Here is an 18,863-nt window from a genome sequence, read left to right as displayed (position 1 = left end):
GAGAATTTACTTATGTTTTAATATTTACGATTTATTAAACATGATTTAATCATTCATTAATTCTTTATTTGTCTTCGTGGTGAATTATAATATTTTGCTCGCTTCGTTTTTCTAGATAAGAAACGAGTTGTGGCATTCTAAATACAAAAATTTAGAAAATAAAAGTAGACTGTTCAATAATTCATAAACTTATCAATGTTAATATAATATTACAAATTTTAAAAAAATATAAATATATTTATTCTAAATAAAATATTCTCAACTCTTGAATCTCTACCCCCAAAGAGATTGCAGATCATACTCATGATGCTCAATCTTCACTGATGCTAAAAGAGATGGTCAAAATAAATAAATAAACTTAAGAAATATTGCCTTAAAGATGTTAGGGAATTGGAAAACTGTTGAATTTCTCCTCTGTAAGGCAGGTTAATGCGAAAATTCTGCCTGATCCGTAAATGATTCACGCTTAACACAAGTCATAAGAAAGGAGTAATTGCGAAAACTTCATTCTATAACCTTCATCCTCCATTATATAGTCGTTAACATCACATTTAACATTAAATCTGTCAATTGAATAATGAAAGAAACAGTGGAAAAAAAGGAAATTCGCTTGGAACCGATATAGATCCTCCAATCAGATAAACGTAAACAACTCGAGACGGATTGAAATTGTTTTAAATTATAAATTTCGAAAGGAACCAGATGGAATTTTTTGAGAAAGTGGCTATTACTCACATGATCTATAAATGTATTTGCAAAGGTTAAGAAGGAAAAATAGCGAATGTCAGTTGTAGATTTGTACTACATTATTTGCTGTGGTTGTAATGTATTGCGTCTTGCATCAATTCGGTGAGAGGATGTCAGATTGATAAATATTGTTGCCAAAAACTGTTTCCTTTTCTTCTACACAGGATATTACTTTTTGTCACCGAAGACGATACAATTGAGAATATATGTTATGTTTTAACATTATGACTTTCAAGTTTTAAAATATGGTTTTTACCTCCGGTAAAATAAAACAGTCTTTTTTTCCCCCTCCTCACACTTATGTGACCTTTATGGCATTATAAATTTTTATTGCAATAGCAACACCTTATTATAAGTAAGGTAATTGCCAGTTGTAACGTCTGTAGAAAGGCCTTAGTTTAAGATAATTTTATGTAGTTCTTTCAAATTTAAGGTGCAACGTTAAAGACTTGGATCGTTTAACTACTTCTTAAAGTATCCTTTTATTTATGAGACTTTACACATAGAGTTTAAGATTTATTGTATTAATTCTAATATTTAAAAACAAACAATGAACAAACTTAAAGATTTATATAGATCATGTAAGTGCTAAGAAAAATCGAAGACCGTTAGAGGACCATTGGAAGACCGTTAAAGAACGGTTTTCCTTGTTGATTTCCCATAAGAATTTGAAATTTGAAGTAAAATTTTCAGATGAAATAGTTTATTTTTGACGTAAACAATGATTTTATTTTAATTGTAGCATTATAAACAATAGAACTTACGCATTAATTCTAGAATCTTAAGCTTATATACGAATTTTATAGCATTTTGAAACTGAACAGTCTTTCAGTTCGGGTTTATTGGATTTCCATAAACATAACTTTGGATCATATAAATCCTGCCTTTTCTAAAAGGCGATTTTAAGGAACCATCGAAACTTTTTCTTTTCTGAATATTTTAAAAAGAATTGTGCTGATAAAGCAAAGAGAAACTATTTAAAATGGCAATTCATGCATAGTTCATGAAAGTGTAGCACTAGACTAATTTAGATTCGTCCAAAGATATCGAACATCTAGAAAGTTTTAATTGCACCTCATTCTTAGTATGAAAATAAAAAAAAAAGGAAAGCAATATCTCTGCAATTGACAAAATGCAAAGTTGGAATCTTTCTCTTTTAATTGTGATGCACTTTGCACATCTCGGAATATATTTTTTATAAGTAAAACGAAGGAAAAAAGTATTGAAATATTGATTTTTTTCCCTCTAACTCTGAATGTGATTTATGTAATAGCCCTTACTTACATCGAAGAAGTGTGCAGATTAGACGTGTAGCTGAAGTAGTCCCGTGACACTGCTCTAATATACTTACCTCTATAACGTTGTCTTAATGTGAAACTCTGTAAATATTACCAGACGGACGTTCTACTCATTGGTATAAGTTTTTCTACTCCGATAAAATAAGATAAGAAGCAAATGAATGCTCTCATAATCAAAATGCTTTCGCTTCCGATAATGGGTTCTTTTCCCACTAAGGCCGATTATTGCATTGTGCTTAATTATAAGTTGTTTGGTAAATAGACGGCGATTATTTTAAAGTTTAACACCGTTCTAAATCTACATAATGGATTATATTGCTGCATGCTTGACGGAACATTCATAGTGATTGGGCTAGATCTGTAAATGAGAATCAGTGAAAAAAAAAGCTTTCTAATTTCTCTGATAGCAAGCATTAGTAATTTTTAAAATATATTTCTGAAGATAGTTATGTTTTTTTCTCCTCTAAGTATGCATAATAGAGACATTCTTTGTTATAATTTTAAATTCAAAAGTTAAATAGCTTTGATAGAAGAGCGCTAAGGATTTTAACTTCCTTTTGAGAAAATTAAGTATAGAAATATAATAAATATAATTATAATTAGGCCGAAAATATGAAATACTTATAATTTTAATTAATTTCACACAATTTGGAAAAGATCTAGAGGCAGAACGAAGAGGCGGAAAGATTTTGAAGGTAATATAGGTAGAAATCTTTCTAACTCCATGAGCTGAGATGATAATAATGATGGAATATTTTCTTTATTAGTCCAATTAAAGCTTCATTCCGACGTAATCCATAAAACAGGAAAGTAATACAAAGTAAATAAAAATAGATATTTGTTATGTTATCTCAAAATTTATTGTTCAGATAGAGTGGAATAAGGCGTTAGGCTACCATTAATGGAGATTCAAATTCGAATCTCGTCCATACTTAACAATTTATCACGAGTAATATAATTCTGAGCATTTCCCACCTCTCTCCGCCATACATACGACCTATAGTGAGCTGGTTCCTCGTACTAATTAATTAATGAATACTCCACGAATGGGCTATAATGGATTTCATATTTCTACCTGTTTTTCTGTTATTTTCCTTTATTTATACGTGCAAATCTTTTTTAAGCTCTCGTTAAAACAATAACTAGCGATTACAAACCTCTCTGAAATTCCCTTACGTTTCCTGAAAAGCAAGACAAAATATGCAAAACTTATCATAATAAATACTTTGCTTAGGTTTGAAGCTCATTCTTTTCTCTACGTTTCTTCCAAAGAATTTTCAGCATATTCAAATATAATTTCTTTCCTTTGAAGAGTTGTAAGTCAAAATCTCTTTTGATGTATTCTAGAAAAGTTGATTTGCTACTTCATTTAATTGTCCTTCATTAAAGATGCTGTAAATACGTTTCGCATGACATTGTAAATTTTCTGTTTCTTTTTGAAATTTCTTCGGAAGATTTGTTATGGAATATTACATATGATAGCTGCACTATTGCATTGCATAATCTCTTTTCTTAAAACATGAATTGCAACTGTCACTTCGTTCTCATCCCAATTCCTATGAGTAAAGTTCTAACATTCAAGATAATTCCGAGGCATTTTATATTCTGCAATAAAGTTTAATTGCTTCATATTATATTACAAGTTAAAATTTATAAGTAAATTAGGATTTTAAAGTTAAGATTAACATTTATTTTAGATTTAATTAGAATTTTATATTATTTAGTTGATATGCTGATTAATTTGCGTAGATTAATTTAATTAAATATGTAAATTTATTCTGATTTCTTATTAAAATGTCATTATATTAATGTAAATTCTACAATAATATATATTCACTCTAATCATAATGCTTGATTATTTTCCTATTAAATAAGTACGTGGGTGAAGATGAAGAATTTGTAGCTGCTCCGGATGACACTCCCATACATGTCAAGTTCTAAACATTACCATTATCTTACTGCAAATTAGAAGTAAGAAATTTCCAGAAAGCCTTTTGCATAATTTCCAGAAAGATAATGGTAATGTTTAGCAGTTGACATGTATGGGAGTGTCATCGGAGTAGCAACGAATTCTTCATCTCATCCTACGCTTACAACAAAATTTATTATCGTTTTAATTGCAGTTTATAACTTTGGAATTAAATACATTTTATGAGAAATATAACTTAAATTAAGATCTTAAAATCGAGTAAAAATAAACACAACTTTTTCGAAAATTGAAGCTGTAGATCTCTATCACTTCTTCGTTTACTTGCTGCAGATATTGATGTCGTATATCAACAAGATGATGTCTCCAGATCATAAAACAAAAGAAAAACAAGGAAACGTCATCTTACCTCACTTTTCTTTTGTAGAATAATTAAATAGGTGTTAATATTATTATATTAAATAATAGTTTAAAACGTAAATAATTCTATAATAAAAAGTTTTATTCGAATAATTCCAAAAATTTTTCAATTGATTAATGAAATTATGCTGTGATCAATTGAATTTCTAATTAGTAAGTAGTATTGAGTTTTATTCTTACTTTCGTTTGAGTATACATTATCATATTAAAAATTCACCAGGAAGAAGTGTTTTTTTATTCTGTTAACACGAAGAAATTAGAAGCTTCTTATCTCAAATTGATTATATTTTTAATAAAATTAAGACACATTCTATCAAAATCAGTAATTTTTTATTTACCTTCAGTCTATGACGGTACTGGTCTTATTTTATAGGCTGCTTGTCCGTCGATCAGTGATAAAATTTCGTTTAAAATATATATTTTCCAAATAACCAAACAGGTGTCTTCTAAATTTCGTTTTGGTATATACTTTTACGTCAGTTTTACGTCATTCCTATACTTTTAGGTAAGGGAGAAATGTAAAATGACATCAAATTGACGTAGTGATGTGAATTACTTTGATGTAACACGAATTTCTATTGAATCTATCGTCCGTTAATCTAAAAAATACTCTACCTCTTGATCTTTATTCTACTTTAGCACTACCTTTCACCCAATCAAAAATTTATATTAATATGTAAAGCCCCAACATCCCATTATGGTTGCATATTTATAATCTTTACCACGTAGTTACTTCTTAAAATATTCATGCAATGCTAATTTCTAATCATTTTATATTAGTTTATTAGCTTAAAACGATACTTTCGGTTTACTTTAGCAACATTTTACTTGGTTTCCTCATAAAAAGACTCGATCTTTCCGTTTCTACACTCCTTTGATCTATATTATAGTCTAAGTGTTCAAATCATACAAAATGCGATATTTTCGACTCAACTTCCATCGAATGCATATTGTCGCTTTGACAATACACAGTTGCCTCTTATAAGTTTGCACCAACTTCGATTGGAATTATTGATTGTAGTCCACGATGCTGGGATATAAAATGCAATTGGAAATCCGTGGCAAGTTATCGGGAATCGTGTTGAGAGTTGGAAACAAGAATGTAAACCATTGATTACAGATTATAGAGAGAATTGTTATCGCAACTGCTACATCAATATTTGAACTTGAGGAATTTCTTGATGTATTTCCTGAAACTGAATGGTTTAAAAATGATTCTATGAATTGCATTGTCTCTACGTAACCAGTGAATTAAATTTCGATAATCACTACGCAAGTAGGATTTTAACATTGATAAATGTTGAAACTAAAGTTATAACTACAAAAAAATCCATTATTCATTCGAAATAAAAGAAATAAAAAATATATTTACTCACTCTACCATATAAAAACCTTTAAAGTCTTCACAAAAATCAAGGAAACGTATTTAATTTTTTAATATTTAAAATTACTTTGCTTAAGTCTGGATAAAAAATTGTTCATTTTAATAATTTTCTTAGTTTACATGTCTTTAATATCAATAAACTGACAATTGTAAATATTTAATCAATTGTCTTTTTATCTTTTAAAAAACGTCAGATTATATGTAAATTAGAGTAGAAAGTGTAATGCCTTACCCTTCTTACTATAAAAAACTATGCAAATTTAAGCTAAGTTATATACATAATACTTTTGTATACATGCTTTTTTTCCCCCGAAATCTGTATTAAACGTTCCCATTCATGATTTTATTACTAGTCCTATAGTAGTATTTTTATTTCAGGTTACTGTTCTCCCATCAATCAGTTCCAGAGCTTAGGGTTGCTGTGCGAGGAGATCAATGGAGATGCTTTGCTTTTCTCTATGTTTCGACGTAAGTAAGCAAATTCGACATAAACTATAAACATAAAAAGTCCCTTTTTAAAAAAAATTCAAAATTTTCCTAAAAATTTTTCTTTAATTTCGGTTGAAGAATGAAAGGAAAGATCGTAAAGTCTTTCCCAAACCTGTAATATTACAATTGTTTCTTTAATATATTCTAATAAAATAATTTAATATTTTGAGTTTATCGTACAAAATTTGTGCAAATAATTATTAAATTCATCTTATTTCCAGTAAAATTAATTACTGTTTACAAAATCTTATTTTACTTTATAAAAAAAATGGAGACAAAGGAAAAAAACCTTTGATTCAAAGACTGTTTTTTCATCTCCATATTTTTTTATAAAGTAAAATAAGATTTTCATTCGCAATCAATGAATTTACTCATTAGAATATATTTATATTCGTTTTTTTGGTTTATTAAACAAAAATATATGTAAGCAATTGGAGTTCCAGAGTCTCCAAACGAGAGAGAGAGAGAGAGGGAGAGGGAAACAAACTCAACATTACGATAAAAATTCTAATAATCATTTCCATTTGAATGAATAGAGGTAATCCTTATCCAGTTTTGAAAGACCTTAGATACTACATACACAGTGTAGTAACTTACTTCGTTAATTCCATAAAATTTACTAAGACCAGATAAGAAGAACTGATCCTTAGATACGAGGAGGAATGAGAGAAAAAAAATAGAAGGAATTGTTCACGTCTTCTCCCGAAGGACATCAAGTACTTGAAAACACAGCCATCCACTTAGCATTTTCTTTCTTAGTCAGCAGTGCCGATAGGTTTAGTTGAAGGAGTTGCGCTGCTTCCTCCTTCACCACGAACAGAAAACAGGTTTTAAATTGTCTGCAATCTTAGGAATTTTAGACCAGAATCCTCCTTACGCTTGTGTAATAGCTTTTTGTATGGTGGGCCACCGGGGAATGTCTTATCTAGTTCTTACCGAGTTTTCACTATTTATCTATCTTTCCTTCTTTTCTATCGCTTCGTACGACTTCAATGTACGTTAAACATCGTAAATACTAAATAAACTACAATTAATATAATAAATTTGAAGGCAAAACACAGTAGAAATCTCGATATCTTCTTTAGAACACACTTTTGCAATATAGGAGCATCAAGCAAACTCAACAGAATCGATCCTCTCTATGTTATGGTTCTTATTAGACCGAAAATAAGGAAACCATACATCAATAATGTAATCTATGAGCTATAAATCCCTTCTTAAGATTATAATTTTAAGGATTATCAATTTAACCTTACGGAGTCGGTGACATATTTAACTTAGTAATTCAATGCAGTCTTTCAATCATATCGGGATCGATGCTCTGTAATACTGATCATGTCAGTGCAAACTGAGGATGAAGATGGGTATTTGTCTCTGGTATGATGACAAGGGAGATAAAATTTTCATTCAAGCTGTCACGCTGTCGGACAGAGAATATTAAAATCAGCGTGATTAGGGGGTATGAGGGTAATCCGAAAAGAATTCGAGTAAAACTAATTTACACTTCAAATTTTTGGAGTTCCTACTCGTTGGAGAACATAATTATAATCAAAAGATTAATTGGATAAATTTAGTATAGATATAATTAAACTCGTTGTAGATTGTGGTTAAAAGAATTTAAAGATAATTGCATTCAATAGAAGCTAGAACAATGATAAGAGTTAATTATATGCGATTTAAGTTGATTAAAAATGTGATTTCGATATCTGTGATTAATAAAGGATTTTCTTTGAGAAATTAAAGTGCTTAATGGTATTAAATGAAAATTTAGCGACAAGTAAGAAGATTATTGACTTACTAAATAGCAGATTCGTAACTTTAAAATGTGTTTATTAATTAAATAAATAAAAATATTCATCTGTGCTGATGGTTGGATGAATATTTATTTATTTAATAATAAGCGCTACATAGGGACATACCTTCTGGCAAAATTACAGAGGATTAAAGAAATAAATTATACAAATAAAAATTAGTTTAAATAAATAACACGATAGAAATTAAGTACAAAATATAATAAATATATCGAGATCAAAGAAAATAATTGATAACATTGTTAAATATAAGGCAGAAAGAATTTAATTACCAAATAAAAATTATAAGGGAAATATGTACAGGTCGAATTATAATTAATGCTTAAGAAATCTAATCAGAATGAAGTAGAGAAGAGGAGATTTAACTTAGAACATAATTGATAACACTAGCTGATACGTGGAATTCAATTCCAAAAGTTTAATATATTATTAAGTTTATCTTAAATTTAATAGTAAACCAATGAAAATTATTTAATTTTAATTAGAAATTCAAATATAATTCTATTTTCAAGTAAAGGTTTATTTGGATATTTCCGTACACAATTTGAAAATGGTTGTTTTGATTGGATTACAGGTGAATAATACGAAATAAAGTCATGTATCTTCATAAATAAATTATCCGCTATAATAATATAAAAGTATTTATATAAATAAATGACAGGAAATTTAAGATATAAAACAAGAATAATTAATAAATCATCTTTATGGCTAAATATTAAAGTACAGTACGTAGCGGGAGAGAAAACAATTTTCCTTTTTCCATTTTTGTAGTAAGCGCAATCTTTAACATTTGCACAAATTTAATAGCATTACTCATCGTCAGCTTCCTCCTGTTTTTCTTCATTAAGGATAAAAAAAATTCTATATAGAAAATGCCGCTTATTGTTACCTTTAATACCGGGATCAATCGGAATAGGTTCGTGTATTGAAGTTAAATGACTGCATCGTTTATTTTGTCTCGTGACCAAAGATCGATGTGGAATTAACGGACACCGTGATAAATGCAAGTCGTACTCAGCAGGTTGCTGCCACCAGGAACACTTAACTGCTCCTTTGATGGAACACTCGGATATAAACATCGATGCTAAGGAAGAAGTAACTGATGCATGCATCTAACTGGACAATCATCAATCAGACTAGAATTATTTGTCACTTCGTCTGTAATAGTCGAGTCTAAGAAATATTTCTCACACGGCTTGTTTGGAATTCGTTTGGAATTCTTGTTAAAGTCTGCAGAAGATTTCTAAAGTCGTAAAACCGAAAATGACTTTTAAAATCAGCCATAAAGATGTTTTAATAAGAGAAATAAAGTTCTATGTGCGCTCAGAACCTAATATTTTGATTAGGGTAAAAGATAGAAAGGTAAAAAATAGCGAAGTATGGAAACATAAAAATAAGTAATTATATATAAAATACTTTTTAAAATGCCTAGATACTAATTATATAAGTATAAATTAATATAAAAGATGAGAAAATTAAATATAAATCGGATTTAGGAGCAGAATGTAAATAGACTTTACAAAGATGAAAGCGTGATTTAGAATTCATAACATGACAAATGGGAAATTAAAAATGTATAAAAATTAATTTTTCTTAATAATAAATCATTTAAATATATTACTATTGTAAAATGAAATGGGTTCTAAATATCATATCAATTATAATTGAATGCTTCAAGACTACAAGCTGAAATTGGAAGCTTTCATATTCAGAATTATGAATTAATATTATATCTAATAATTACATGTAATATTAATTTATTTTAATGTTTAAAGTGATTTCAAATTGTATCCATTTTACATATTAAAATGATTCCGAAAATAGAGAAACAACCAAACTTCTATATTGTCTATAATTTTGCAGATTAGTAAAGGAATTTTAATAGAAAACAGAATACATAGAAATACCTAAATAGAGAAGGCCTCCGCTTTTTTATAAAGTTAGATACAGAGGCCTGTAAGTAAGGTAATTGGACAGAGGGGAGAAAATTATGTTTTCATTACGAGAAATTTCAATTCTCAATATGGTTTGCAGCGGAAATTCTTGGACCACCATCGATTGAGAAAAATGGCTCAAGGCTGCATTTAATTATAAGTTTTTTAATCTTCCCAGCTAAAAACGTGACTCCCTGTCTATCTCCGATGTAATTACTGCGACTTAACTAATGAAACACCTTACATGCCAAGAACAACACCTCCGTATAGCGGCCTTTTAACTGAAACTCGCCTTATCCCCTCGTCAATACACGCTCCCAGCCATTGATGCTTCGGGCTCAAACCAACTTATTACGATATCCAATTTACCTTTTACTTTTTTGGCGAAGCGTTAAACAATGTTTCCGTATTAAATCGTGCAGACGTTTATCCTAGCAACGAAAAGTTGAAGAGAAACTTCGGTTTAAAATTGTTGGAACGAAAAATGTATACCATTTTTTTCTTTTTTTTTTAAATTTCTCTTCCACTTAAATAACTAAATTGAAGATATATTGAGTGTATGAGACGAATTGTATAGAATATTTTGAATAGTTTTAAAGCAGAGAAGAGGGAAATTGTTTCCCTACGTAGAAACTCCTATTGAAAAGGGGCGAAGATAAAGAAACACTCAATAAGAGTTACGACATTTTACCACTTCAGTACAATCTTTGAAAAGATCTAAACCTTACCATTAATAAATTTTGGGCGTTTTGAAATAAGTGTAAATAGTAGGAAAACTTCTTTTCATGGGAATATAAAAAGGTAGAAGTTATAACTAACTACTCACTTCGATACTTTTTTCATAATAAAAAAAAGGAAAAAAAATATATATATATATTTTATTTTCAGAAAACATTTTTGTATGATTGAAAATCTGTCTGGTTCTTCTTTAATATTTTGAAAAAATAAGAAATTTTTTCAAGTAAGATTAGAGTCTACCTCCCAAAGTGCTTGCTTGCTTTAGTTGATTTACGAGCGGATTGGAAATAAACAGTTTATCTAGCTACTCCATTATGTTTGATTGTGTCCAAACTTTAAAATATGTTTTATCAATCTGGGAAGAAGAAGAAGGAAAAAAAAACTACATTTTGATATCAACATTTGCTTCTTTTTGGGAATTTTTAATTTTACTGAATTTTTTCTTTCATCGATCATATTATTAATATAGGGTCGTGAGACGTTACTTACAAAACATCGATATTTTTCTAACACTATAATATCCTTAACATTAAAAAAATGCAAAAAATATATAAAGTTTTATATGTATTTTACTTAAAATAAATTATATTTTTAAATTAAAAGTATATAAACGAACAGGAATAAATGACTAAAGCTGTAATCATTTTAGCAGCTTTACTCATTAAATTCGCAATTTTATAAGAGGATTTTATTCAATTGGTTTTTTAAATATTGAATTTAAACAATAATTTATTATATTTACAATAAAAATATTTAAATTAAATGAGAATAAAGTTAACGTCAATGATATTACTAATCAAATTGGAGAATTATCATTTATAGGATAGAAAGATGATTAAATTTGCAATTTTATAAGCTAATTTTTAACTAAAATATTTTATTTTCTGTTAAATTTGTCTCTTAATATTAAAATTAAACAATAATCTAATATATTTATGATAGAAAATATACAAATTTAATGGGAATAAAGCTAGCGTGCATGATATTATTAATCAAAGATAGGAAAATTATCATCATAAATTGATATTGGTCAGGTACGAGGATCAGCATTGTACTAATAGAAAATTTAAGTGGTCGACTAATAGGACTGTAGTAGATCTATATATAGATTCCAAACAAAATTATATTAGAAAATAATTTTATGTCAACAAAACTAATTAGGCCTGACTTGGTCAGAAATTGTGAAGGAATAAATAATAGTAAACACGTGAGTTTGTTAACAAATAAGCCATGAAAATAGGGGTTAATGGCCATTAAGATGGATAAAAATTATCAAATTTCAAATTATTTCTCTACGACAAAATCGTTTTAAAATTTGGAGATTTTGTGTAGTTATACTTCACAAGAATCTATTGAGCTTAAAGGATAAAAAATGTAAATATTATACTTAATTGTAGTAAATTCGTGTTTTATAACTCAAATTTAAAGATAATTAAACTGTTAAATATAATATTGTAATGTAAATGTATTCAATTGTAAATAGAACATTAGTTTTTTTATAGTTTATAATAAACGTATACGAAAGAAAAATTGGAGCCTTTATATTATGTTTAACGGTTTATAATGTAATAATATAGTTTGTAACGTGTAGTTTAACTGTATAATCTATATTTTTAAACATGTATTATATGTTAACAACTACGATTCGAGCAAAATAGTCTTTATATATATCAAATATTTGAAGAAATTATACGATAGATTTTATTATTAATTTAAAGGTGAATTTGCATATTAAATTAGTAAATAAATATCTTTAATAATATAAATTTATTTGTAATTTGTTATTAATTGCAAGATTGTAATAATATTAGGATCATTGTGTATATTGCTAAGTAAACAATTAGAATTTGGACCTATATTAGGCCATTCTAGATAAATTAATAAATAGTTATATAGCATTTATCTATTTTACTTTATTGTCTGTAGAACAATTAATTGTTTTATTACCACATTAATTATAATATGGTAATAAAATAATTTAAAATTTAAAAATTTCTATCATCAGAGATTTATTAGTAATAATAGTATCTATATTAAATAAATTAAAGATTAATAACTGCATAAATTTATATTAATTTACATAATTTGAATAACATGAATGCTATTGCTTATTATAACTTATTGAAATAAACGAAAAACACTTATTAAATGATTAAATAAATAACGTTTAAAAAATAATTAAGAAAATTATTTCGTAAAAGCGTTGTTAAATTTGTTTACAAAATGCATAGTAAAAATAAGAATTCACTGATATAATAATTAAACATATTTATCTCGAGACTATTACCATTGTAAATCTAACAATAATAGTGTCTGGTGGTTAGTATTTACCAGTATAACAATGCTACTACATCGATGATAAATCCTGGCGAGTAAATCTCTTCTAACGGACTATTTAATGCGTATAGTAAGGTTTTATTACCATAGTAGAACCGCAGATATGAGCGGGAGCAAGCCTAAGTTTCCACGGTGTGGTAAGAACAGAACGGAACAAAAGGCAGAAATGCCATAACAACAGCCGTTAACAAGCGAAGTTACCAAAGTTTTAATCCACAACTTTTAATCCAACAACGAAGCAAAGATGGCAGTTTACAAAACACCACGGGTGATTGTCAGCCTATTATCCCGACAGAGGAATTAACAATGTTGTGTGTAGTGTTTTAACTCACTCACTCTCTCTCTCTCTCTCTATCTCGCTCTCTCTCCCTCTGCGTTGCTCCCTTCTCTTTCTCCTCCTTTTTTCTTTAATCCTCCCTTCCGCTTAATTGATTAAAGGCAAGGTTTTGTGGTTCCCACGGGGGGCCGACTCATCAATGTGGTACGCTTCTCGTGTTTACGTAATTTCGAAGATCCTAGGTGTCAGTATTGATTGCAGAAGATAAGTCATTCTAGCAAAGAGGGCTCGACTTAATGAGCTTTTAACAGCAAACCCCGGGAATTATAAAACACTCCAGGCTCTTTTTTTTTTAAAGAAACCTCTTAGTATACCTCAATAATTACAACACGGTATAATTTTGACTTCAATAAAATACTATTTTTGGTATAAAGCTCTGTTTAACCTTTAACCTTTATAAATACTTTTTATTTTTATTTTTAAACACAATTATAATCTTCTTTTTATACTTTATTACGTGTAATTTATTATCAGAAAAGTTTTTTTCTAAATATAAATTACTTACCTTATCATTTTCATTATCTTCTTAATAATAGAGAGAGAGCATCATTGTTAAGAGATAGTATCGACTATTAGTGGCTCCATCTAGACGTAGTCATATTCATTAATACACGAAAATCACTTTCTTATACAATTATTTACGTGAAAATGATTTTTCTTCTTTGGTTTTTTTGTTTTTTTTTTTACTCTTTCAGTGGGTTCTGCACCGGTTGGTTGCCCATTTAGTGGACCTTTTACCTTTACTTATAGAAGAGACAGTGGTGAATGTGCGAATCCCGTATCTTCCATTGATTCCTGCACCGACGATTCTCGTCTCTTATTCCGATTTCAAGCTTGCGCTAATGTCATGAGTTCTGAAAGTAGAGGTAATTATAAAATTAATTATCCGTTATGTAATTTACGAGCAGCGTTCAAATATTAATTTTAGAATGAGGCCTTTACGCTAATTGTTTTCCTCTAAATCTAGCTTCTGTGAATTGAAGCGGGCATTATTATTTTTTTAATTTAAAAAAAATATATTTCAAAATTTATATATATATATATCATTGTTCCGTTTATGTAATTGAATAACGTAGAAAGTAATTTTTAAAATTTAAATTAATGATTTTCTATACAGTTTTTGTCAGTAGAGACTTTTTTATTCTTGATGAAGAAGTGGAATGAAGCTTCCATTATATATATATATATATTTAAAAAAAAACATTAAGATGATGTCAGCATATTGAAGCAGTAAGTTATACAATGATAAGATGTATGCAGCAATTGCTTGAAAAATCACAATGGACAATTCATACGGAATGCAATCCTTTTCAACTGATCTTTGTCAGCTCCTTTACTTTTCTTTCAATCGTCAACAGCGATCTGTTGTATTGATAGAGTCTGAGTCATACGAAAAATCTTTTCCTTTTTCACAAATATATTCATTTTTATTCCTTATTTTTTAGTAAATTCTTTTTGTTAAAACTCATTCTTCAATCATCTGACAAAAAGAAATATTCAAATCGACTTTACGTAGAAAGAAAATGGAATTTTATATTTACAATATATTTTTCCACTGAAAATTATTACTTGTAACATATTTTTTTAGTCTATAAAATATTCTAATTAAGTAAAAAGAATTACGAAACTGTGGATAAAAATTTAAATATTCTTACTTACAGCTTTCGTTTATCTTCTATATTATTAATTAATTTTCGAGATTTCTAGTAATAACAGTATTATGAAGGGACTTATTACCTATAATTGTGACTGCTCACTCAAGATATTGTTCCTTGTGGCTACTCAAGGGGCCTCTTGGTATTATTACCCAATTAATTGGTCCTAGTGGAGCCACATAATTAGATTTCTCTAATAAATTAACCATCCATGGGTTTAGATGATCATATTCTTTATTAACTACTAAGTTCCACAGTTCTAATCATCTTACGAGAAAGGATGCGATATTCCTATACTTTTCCTTCGTTTCTTAAATACATATGCTACATTTATATAGATTTTTCTTACAATTTTACTTACTTGGAGATTAATTAAATAAAATAATTAAATAAAAACTAGAAATAACTTAGAAAATTAAATTTTTTTTTATGTTTTACTCTCCAATTAATCAGATAAATCGTATTTTTCCCCTTCTTTCTCTCTCTTTCTCTCTTGCTCTATCTCGCTCTTATTACGTTAAGATAATGTAATTAAATAATTGAGTTAATTTTTGATAATCTAATTATGTAAAACATTTAAATTCTGCAAAATATTTATATTTAGATTATATAAATTTAGAACTATTAAAGAATTTACAATAAAATGATTTAAATAAAATAATTTTTAAAATATTCTTATAGAGATATTACTACTTGATAAGTTCTTATAGTAAAGATTTTATATTCAACTAAATGAATAAGTCAGAAATGTCTAATAAAAGAAGTCTAATTGATCTAAAACAAGACTTTCTTTGCTCTTAAGATCAGATTAAGGAGTGGCAACAAGGATTTGTTATCTGTAAATTACTCTTAATCAAATTACACGTTTTTCTTTCCCTCCTTCCAACTAACTCTAACCAGATTTTTTCAATTATTTAAAAGCTCGAAAGAATTAAGGATTAATTCTATAATAGAAAAAGTAAAATAAAATAAAATAATTACTACTAATTTAAGATCGAAATGAATTTCTCCCCCCCTAAATGATTTAGAATAAAAGAAGTTATAAAGACTTAAAATATTATTATTTAGAGGTGTTTTTTTTGTTAATAAATATATTTATTTATTATATTTTTAAAGTAATTAAAATTTTATAAACAGGACGACTTTTCATTGAATATCGTGTGGAGAAGAGAAGAGATGCGCGGAAATTATGCGACGTGATGAGATCTTGTTTAATAAACTGCGATATAATCTAATTAAAATTTAATTGGAATTTTATTTTGGTAAATTATGACAGAGATATTATTAGATAATTTTCATAAATGTGTTTAAAAATAAGAAAAATATCTCCGATGTTAACCTCGTCTTCTCTTATCCATTTTATCCCGGATAAAATCTAAGACAAGGAGATAAACTGCAAAATTATGTCACAATAACATCGTATGTCCGATGGAATGTATGACCTGTCATCACATGGTATAATTACCATGCTGACTTTCGACCGTTTCCTTCTCATTAATATTCATACACAGCTTCTCAGGGACTACAGGTGACTTCTCTCTCTCTCTCTTCTCGTTGTCATGGCGACTGGCTGAGAATCCTCATATGATCACGTGTGGAATCATGTAATGAAGATATAGTTAGTTAGTTAGCAGTTCATTATAACTGTAATGCCCAACCAGAGAATCTTGCTAAGAATAACAGCTGTTTAGGTTTTCTTACATTTCCTGCTCGAAAAGCAGGAAATGGAATAAAAATTAGATTCATTTCTTTCTACTTACAAAAGGTTATTATATAGAAAAATGCATTTCCAGCGTTTAAGAAAATAGAATTTTTCTTTAGTGTTAAAGTCGCTTCACGAATCTTATTAAATTATCACTTTAAAATAAATGGCTGCAGTTTTACTTCTTTTAATATCTTATTTTTTCGTTTTAATTAACTTATATAAACGATTCAATTTACTTTTAAATTTAAGGAAGGTTTTAAATAGGATGTGATAACTGACCCGCAATATAATAATGATGATAAATTAGCTCTATTTAATTTTTAATTTTATTTTTCTCGTAAGATAACAAATTTTGGATAAAACCGTGTGTAAATAATACAACTTTGACGATTAATAATATAATTTTTGCTTTACTTTTTTAAATTTTGATATTCATTTTATGAAAATTATGCAAATATCGAGGAAGAGGATAAGTCAAACCGGAGGATTAGGAAAATTGTAAAGTAAAATTATAAGAAAATTAGGAATTAATTTGGGATTTGGATTAGGAAAATTATCAAATAGAATTATAGGAAGATTAGGATTAGGATTAGGAAAATTATGACGATTATTTTATCAAAAAATAAATAAGCGTGATAATCCAAGACCTAGAGTTAATTATTTTTTTTTTGGTGAGATGATCTACTTTAATTCTAGAATTAAGATATTTATGTTATGTCAATATATGAATAATTTTAAAGTAGACAGAATAAAAATAAGTTCTCTTACAGATAATTATCATATCTCTTTCGAGAATTAAAATTTGCGGATTAGTCTTTTGTAATTTTCCAACTTGGGTCGACAAACTCGTTTAATATATCGGAATTTCGTGACATTATACAGAAATATGATTTGCTACTCCCCGAGAGTCGATTGGATTGAATTGGATTTGTAGACGACAGACACAAACGTACTACGGTTTATATGGACTGCCTTCAGTATTGCCCATTACGGATGAATCTGAACCGTAGTGGAGTTAGCCAACGTGGATGAGGGATGGGAAACGATGCTCCAACTCGAACTGCCCATGAAAAATCACGAGAATCCGGATCGAATCTCTCAACGCTGTAGAAAGTATCCGGGTGATCCGAAGCCTATGGAGCAAGCAGGTAAAAGCTACCTTATCGCGAATTCATTCAGATAACTCCTGAGAATTGCGATGGCAGGAAAATTTATTTTATACATAATTTCTTGATGTATAAAAAGGAACAATTACATGTTTTATAGGCAGAAAAAAGTAATAATTGTATGATAAACACCATTCGAAAGTGTTGAAAAATCATTATACATCAGTGACTTTATCCCTTCCTGAATGATACTCATTTTCTTTCGTTACGTGATATAAAACTTATATTAAATATTTATATTGTACAATATAATATTTTAATTTAAAAAATTCAAGAACCTTCTCGTATATTTTTTTAGCAATAATTTTTCATTCTTCTAACACTTTTATTTCTTAAAAAGTTATATGTATTATCATTAAAAATAATACTATTAAATTGTAGAATTTTATTAGTCTATTTATTTATTTGAAAATTACTTCATATTTTTCTTCACTTATAAAATTTGGTGAACTTTCAAAAATAGATTTTGGAACGTAAATAGCAAAAAATATTTCAAAAACTCCAAATTTTTATATTAAGGAATCTAAAAAAACTTTTAGAAATTCGGTTTTTATGCTTATAACTCGAGAACCGTTCATTGTAAAGACTCCTGATTTGACAGTTTCGAAAGAGGAAAATATTCAAAAATATTCTTTTGCTTATTGTATGCCTTTATACTTCACCATTTTCAAAAATGGCCAGATATAAAAAGTACAATAACCATAAGAAAAAACGTTTGAATATTACAATATATATTCAAAAATACGACGAAGTAATTGCTTGTTTGAAGCTAAAGAAGTAATTAACTCTCAAACTATTGAAATTTTGTATATATATATACATATATAAAAAATAGTTTATTTTCGACCAACTTGAAATGGTTCTAACTTAAGAGTTTATATAATAGAGCTCTATAGAGGAAGTTAAATATAGATT

General features: G+C 28.0%; 1 protein-coding gene across 4 annotated transcripts in view; it reads left to right on the top strand.

Annotated features, from left to right (window-relative positions):
* Positions 1 to 18,863, top strand: part of LOC136976561 (uncharacterized) — a 171,195-nt gene that overhangs the window by 130,864 nt on the left and 21,468 nt on the right. For 2 of the 4 annotated variants that reach the window (XM_067271892.1, XM_067271895.1), the window contains 2 exons: positions 6,155 to 6,244; positions 14,118 to 14,288. The exons of 1 other annotated variant lie outside the window; for it this stretch is intronic. In XM_067271892.1, the coding sequence (XP_067127993.1) occupies positions 6,155 to 6,244; positions 14,118 to 14,288 (261 nt within the window). The remainder of the gene's footprint in view (positions 1 to 6,154; positions 6,245 to 14,117; positions 14,289 to 18,863) is intronic. One more of the 4 variants, XM_067271893.1, reaches the window with a different exon arrangement.

This window comes from Centruroides vittatus, unplaced genomic scaffold, assembly GCF_030686945.1.
Source record: "Centruroides vittatus isolate TY-2023 unplaced genomic scaffold, ASM3068694v2 contig_401, whole genome shotgun sequence".
In the NCBI taxonomy this organism is placed as follows: domain Eukaryota; kingdom Metazoa; phylum Arthropoda; class Arachnida; order Scorpiones; family Buthidae; genus Centruroides; species Centruroides vittatus.
This window is presented reverse-complemented; position numbering and strand designations above follow the sequence as displayed.